Here is a 6682-nt window from a genome sequence, read left to right on the forward strand (position 1 = left end):
CGAAATGTATATATATATTTTTTTATTTATTTTTTATTTTATTTATCTGTAAGCTCCATGAAGGCAGGGATGTATCTGAATGTGTCATTGTAGCATATGTAGCACCAGCCATGTTGTCTGGAATATTGAGTGAGTGGACAAATGAATAAATGAATGAATGAAGGAATGTTTCAAGTGATTTTTTTCCCAAAGGAGAAGAAAAGGGAATGAGGTAACCCTAACAAAGGACTAAGGAAAGAATAGAGAGCGATACCAAAGATGTGAGAGTGGGCACATGATGGGGAAGGTTCCTGAGAGAAACAGGGAAAGGTTGCTAACAGACACCAGATGGAAGAGGCACTCATAGAGAAGAGTGATAGCCTTTCTGTGGAGTGAAGCAATTAAGAATGGAAATGTTAATACCAGGAAAACTTGAGGATGGGGTGAATATAGAGGGTAGAGTTTGTATAAGAGGACATAGAAGTGATTTGAGATCTTGAAGGGTGTATAGAAGCTAGAAAATAGACTCATTGATAATACTTCAGCTAAACAGTACTTCAGGCCCATGTGAGATTGGATTGCATTGTTTCCTTCTGCATTTACTTGTAATCCTGATCAAGACTGATTCTATGAAAGAAAAACATTTAATGTGATGATGATGATGATAGAAATTACTCTTTGATGAGCCATATAGCGTGTTGATGTGCATTAAATGCATCATCTTATTTAATCCTAATCTTCAGAAAAACCCTACAAGGTATATACTGTACTTTCATTTTAAAAAACAAGGTAACCAAAGCTTTGAGAATAGTAGTTTGAGTATTTGTCCAGTTGCATGTAGACAGGAATTGTTGAAAAGCTAGGGATAAAATTCAAGACACTATAACTGTACAGTAGATGCTTTGGTTCTAATAATAATGCTTTATAAAAAATTTAGAGGAAAACATTTCCTCATTAACCTATTTTGTTTAATTATTGTATTTAAAATAAAAATAAATTTGTAAACCTCTTCTAAAATAGGGCACTCCTGTTGCCTTCTAGGAATGATCCTAGTATTGCATAATACTTCCTTGAAAAGAAAAACTTAACTTTTTAAAAATAGAATAGGAAAGATTTATTAGTGATGTCTTATTTACCTGGAGCTAATTAGTGGCGTTCAGACTACAGTAACGTCTGTTAATCTGAAACAACACAAAACTTTGAAGTTAAAACAAAACAAAACAAAAGAGCTTCTCATCAGTGAGCAGGGCTGTAAAAAACCCAAAACCCAGTGGTTATGTATTACCAATTTGTGGTCAACAAATAACAGAGATAGTATCCAATAGGAGATTGTTTGCAGAGATTTGTGATCAACGGCAGCAAGCTTGACCTGATAGCAAAGAAGTTGACCAAAGAAAAAGAAGAAAACTAGGACATCTTTGCACAGTAGAAGATAATATGACTGACCTTTCTGACGATATCATAGTGTCACATTTAAGACTCTTAAACAATTGAATGTAAATTAGAGAGCAGTCAGTAAAAATAGGCTGGTTAGTTATATTTACTTCTGTGACTTACTGGGTCATTTCCTAAGGCAAGAGCAGGCTTTGTTGATGGGGAATCAGGGCACAGCTTGTAGCTAGAGAATTTGTGGGAATCTGGTTCTTAGTTGTGTGGAGGGATTAAAAGAACATTGACTTTTAATATTCAGTCAAGCAATCTATGTTTAAATTCCAACCCTGTCTCTGTGACTTGTAGTTAAATCACTAAAGATCTCTGGGCCTCATAATCAAAAAGGGAATTTTATTATATGGTCCTTCAGGTCACCACCAGTGCCAGCAGTCTGTGAATTCTAATAGGTCACAAGTTAAATTGTCACACCAGCACACTTGCCTTTAATCCTGAAAAAGCCCCAATAAATAATGGGATTTGTCTGTTTTACTAGTGTTGCTTCTTACTCAAGGTAATAAATGGATCCTAATGTTATTGATGGAGTAAATAGATAAAATGAAATTATTCATTTTTGCAATTGAAGTTTTTAAAATTTGAGGTTCAGCCTACACAAATTGGGATTTGCTAGAATCATGTACTGCATGTGTTCTATAGTGGGTGCTCAGTTAACATATTTCATCAATCCTAAAATGACATTAATGGTAAGGCACATCTTTAAGTAATTTTTATAAGGAAAATATGCTATAATTTTAACTATGACACAGTGCCTTAACAGTAGTCTTAACTTGAGGTATGGATTGGTCTCACTAGTCCCTTTATCAGTTCCTAAGTTTTTGATAATTTTAGTAAGTCCTCTTAGCTTTGATTGCATTGCTTTAATACATGATAAGCAATTGCTTTGCAAGTTTGTTAATAATAGAACAGCTTTAATTATTTATAGGTATCTTCCATTCTTAATTCACATAAAACATTTGGATATAGCTTTGCAAGAAATAAGAATTAGAGTCATTCCTCCAGAGAATGACTTGGTTCACAGATTTTGAAATTATACGCCACAGCGCTGTTTCTGTGTCTTTCTTGGTACCCAATAACTTTTTCAATGCCATATTATAATGTAACATTTTAAAAGGTATTTTAAACATCATTTAAACTAAATATGTAGTTTCAATATATACATAACACTGTTGAGATGCTAATGATATGAATAGCCTTGACCAAATTTCACATATGCAGGCAATAAAAGGTACATCGTTATTACTTCCTGACTATAGTTCGTAGGATGCCATCAGTTGTAAAAGAAAACAAACAAAAATTCCAAAAACTCAATTTCCATGATATGAAAACTTGAAAAAATGTGAATATTAGAATTGATGGAATAAGGTGAATCTTACTTGAGTTGGTGGTGGTATTAACTTTAACCAGGAACTATTGGAGAATTCAGTGATGCCTACGATTAGAATGTTCATTTTCTTATTGTGTTTTTAATGACATAAAACTATTGGAGATTCATAATCTTTTTTTTCTTTTTTTTTTAGCTTAAAACCAGAGATAGGTACATCAGTAGCCTGAAAAAGAAATGCCAGAAAGAATCTGAACAAAACAAGGAAAAGCAGAGAAGAATTGAGACCTTGGAGAAGTATCTGGCTGATCTTCCAACTCTAGATGATGTACAGAGTCAGAGTCTACAGGTAACATGAAATAAAATACTCATCTTTAAATGACATGAAAACATTTTAAGTTGGTATTTTAGAAATTTTGTAGTTTTTATTTAAAATTTTAGTTATATTTAGTAATTATAAGTTAAATCTGTATGCTTCATTGCTGTTTTTAGAATTGACTTTAATTAGAAACTTTGTTCATCTAAACATGAATAGATCTTTATTATTGTTGATTAATATGTGGTTACAATCCTAAAGAACCTGTGTGTTAACTCTCACTCAACATTCTACTCTAAAAGGTAGTTTCTAAACCAGTCTTATACCTCCACCCCATATACACACATGCATGCCACCACAGATCTGACTTTTCCCAATATTCTCTAGGATTCACCAAGGCTCCGCGATACCTTTTTTTTTTTTTTTTTTACTATCTTTCCAGATACTTGATTTGTTTTCTTCATTCTTCTTAAGTTGTCCATAAATCCTTTCTTATATTTTATGACCTCCATTTACTCCTCTGACTCCTCTGACTCTGTGAGACCTGCCCTCTTGCAATCTTATTTATCAACCCATTAAACCTACTCTCCAGTTTTTTCTCTAAGTCTTTCTAATCATGAGATTGTCAACCTCTGCACTGCTGACATTTGGGAGTGGATAATTTTTTGTCGTGGAATTCTATCCTGTACATTAAAGGATGCTTAACAGCATTTCTGGCCTCTGCTACTAGATGCCAATAGCACTTCTCTTTCCCTTCTCCTTTCACCACCACACCCCAAAAAACCCCAAAGATGTCTATAGACATTTCCAAATGTCAGATGTCCCCTGGTTGGTGGGGGGATTGCTCTCAGTTGAGAAACATTGGTCTAATCTATGTGGCAGCTATAGACCTACAACACATTCTCTTTTTAATTTGTAAATTGTAAAACTAAGAGAAGATAATATCAGGAAAGACTTAAAGAAGGAGCACAGGAGTTTGTGTGAGCAGGAACAGTGAGGAATATGGATAAAAAAAACATGCATTCATACTACCTTACAACCATCATGATAGCTAATATAAAAAAAAAAAAAGTAGCAAGTGTTGACAATGATGTGGAGAAATCAGAATTCTTATGCACTATTGGTAGGAATATAAAATGGTTTAGCCATGATGGAAAATCATATAATCAAAAAATCAAAAATAGAATTACTACATGCTTCATCAATTCTACTTCTGGGTATAAACCCAAAAGAATTAAAACCAAAAGTTTCTGGTCAAGATGGTGGAGTAAACACTGTGTTGGCCTTTCCTCATGACCACATCAAAATTACAGCTAACCTACAGAACAACCATCAGTGAGAATCACCTGAAGTCTAGCTGAACAGAAGTCCTATAACTGAGGCTATACAGAAGAAGCCACATCAAGATTGGTAGGAGGAGCAGAGACACAAAACTGGCTGGCTCTACACCCATGTGTAGTGGTTGAGAATTGGATGGGATTATCTAGGCTGTGGAGGTCTCAGCCTCATGCCAGGCTCCCAAGCCTGGAGCACCAGTGCTAGAAAGAGAAGTCCTCAGACCTTCTGGCTATGAAAACCAGTGGATTTTGTGGCTTAATGAAATAGAGGGCTGCAGGAGTTCCAGGCATTTTTTTTAAAAGGCCCACATATAGACTTACTCACTGATGGCCTCACTCGCATCGAGCTCTAGCTTTGGGGCAGCAGCTCAAAAAGTGCCAAGGACATATGGGAAGGAACTGAATTATGTGGCTTCAGTGTGAGAGCTGGAGAGGCTGCTTTCTCCCACACAGAAGTTCTGGCAGAGGGCATTGTTCCTTTGTTGAGCCCTCCCTGCTCCTAGTACACAGACTTAGGCAGGCACCATATTTAAGTCTCCATCAACACTGTTCGCCCTACCCTGGTGATGCCATGAGACCTTGCCTCACCCAAGTCGCAGGCCCACCCAAGCTGCTTCTAATGGCTTTTCTGTACAAATGGCCTGTCTTGGCTCATGCTGTGGACTTCCTAAAATATCTCAAAGGTTCACAAACTCCAGACAAGTAGCTTCTGGCCTCAATGTGCCCTGTATTTCTGAGCAGCCCCAGCCTAGCACTGGTGGCAGCTGGCCTTCGTTTGGAGTTTATCCTCTCTCAGGGAATTCCAGGTCCAGCATGGGTGGAAGACATCATCAGATCACTTTGTAGCTCATACCAGGTGGCCTCAGGCAAGGCACAGGCTGCAGGTGAATTTGGCCTGTAGTGGGGCCCTTCCCAGAAGGTCCTGGGGCCAGCACACCTGGTAGCCGGCTTCAGACTGAGCTGGAGCACCACCTACGGTTGCATCTGAGGATAACACACCCAGAGGGCAGACTGGGCAGGCAGAAGAGCCCTGATCAAATGAATCCTGCTCTGTAGGGTCAGCCCTTCCTCAACAGCTCCTCCACTGTAGTCCAGGCCAGTCCTAAAAATCAATCAGCCTGAAAGTCAGTTCTTTCCATTGATGTGCAGACAGCAGCCAAGGCTCAGTTACAAGAGGAGGGCACACACAACCCATATAAGTGATACACCTGGAGCACCCGGCCCAGCTGACCAGGAAGACTGTGCCACCGGGCTACATAGGACACCTACTATGTAAGGCCACTCTGCCAAGACCAGAAAACATAACAACTCTCCCTAATACATAGAAACAAGCACAGGGAGGCAACCAAAATGGGGAGACAAAGAAACATGGCCCAAGTAAAAGAACAGAACAAAGTTCCAGAAAAAGAACTAAATAAAATGGAGACAGGCAATCTGTCAGATTCAGAATTCAAAAACTGGCTGTATGGATGCGCGATCTCAGTGAGAACTTCAACAAAGAGATAGGAAACAAAAATGGAGATAGAAAATAAAAAAGAATCAGTCAGAAATGGAGAATGCAATAGTTGAAATAAAGAATACATTAGAGGGAATCAACAGGAAAATAGGTGAAGCAGATAATTGAATCAGCGATTTGGAGGATAAAGTAGCAGATAACACCTAATCAGAACAGCAACAAGAAAAAAGAATCCAAAAAAATGAGGATAGTTTAAGGGGCATCTGGCACAACATCAAGCATACCAACATTCGAATTATAGGGATACCAGAAGGAGAAGAGAGAGAGCAAGGAATTGAGAACCTACTTGAAGAAATAATGACTGAAAACATCTCTAACCTGGCAAAGGAAATAGACATACAAGCCCAGGAAGTGCACAGAGTCCCAAATATAACCGACCCAGAGAGGCCCCACATCAAGACACATCATAGTTAAAATGCCAAAGGTTAAAGACAGAGATCTTAAAGGCAGCAAGGGAAAAGCAGTTACCTACAGAGGAACTCCCATAAGACTGTCAGCTGATTTTTCAACAGAAACTTTGCAGACCAGAAGGGATTGGCACAAAATATTTAAAGTGTTGAAAAGCCAGGATCTACAACCAAGATTACTCAGCAAAGCTATCATTTAGAATCGAAGGACAGATAAAGAGCCTCCTAGATGAGAAAAAGCTAAAGGAGTTTTATCAACACCAAACCAATATTACAGGAAATGTTGGTCTTCTTTTAAGGAAAAAAAAATATGGGTAATAAAATGGCAATAACTACCTATCAACAATTACTTTAGGT

General features: G+C 37.7%; 1 protein-coding gene across 4 annotated transcripts in view; it reads left to right on the forward strand.

Moving 5' to 3' along the window:
• CEP85L (centrosomal protein 85 like) overlaps positions 1-6682 on the forward strand; it is a 129568-nt gene that overhangs the window by 95902 nt on the left and 26984 nt on the right. For all 4 annotated transcript variants that reach the window (XM_011358787.2, XM_011358785.2, XM_023529833.1 and 1 more), the window contains one exon: positions 2946-3098. In XM_011358787.2, coding sequence (XP_011357089.1) covers positions 2946-3098 — 153 coding nt within the window. The remainder of the gene's footprint in view (positions 1-2945; positions 3099-6682) is intronic.

The sequence above is a fragment of the Pteropus vampyrus genome, unplaced genomic scaffold (assembly GCF_000151845.1).
Source record: "Pteropus vampyrus isolate Shadow unplaced genomic scaffold, Pvam_2.0 Scaffold43, whole genome shotgun sequence".
Classification (NCBI taxonomy): Eukaryota; Metazoa; Chordata; class Mammalia; order Chiroptera; family Pteropodidae; genus Pteropus; species Pteropus vampyrus.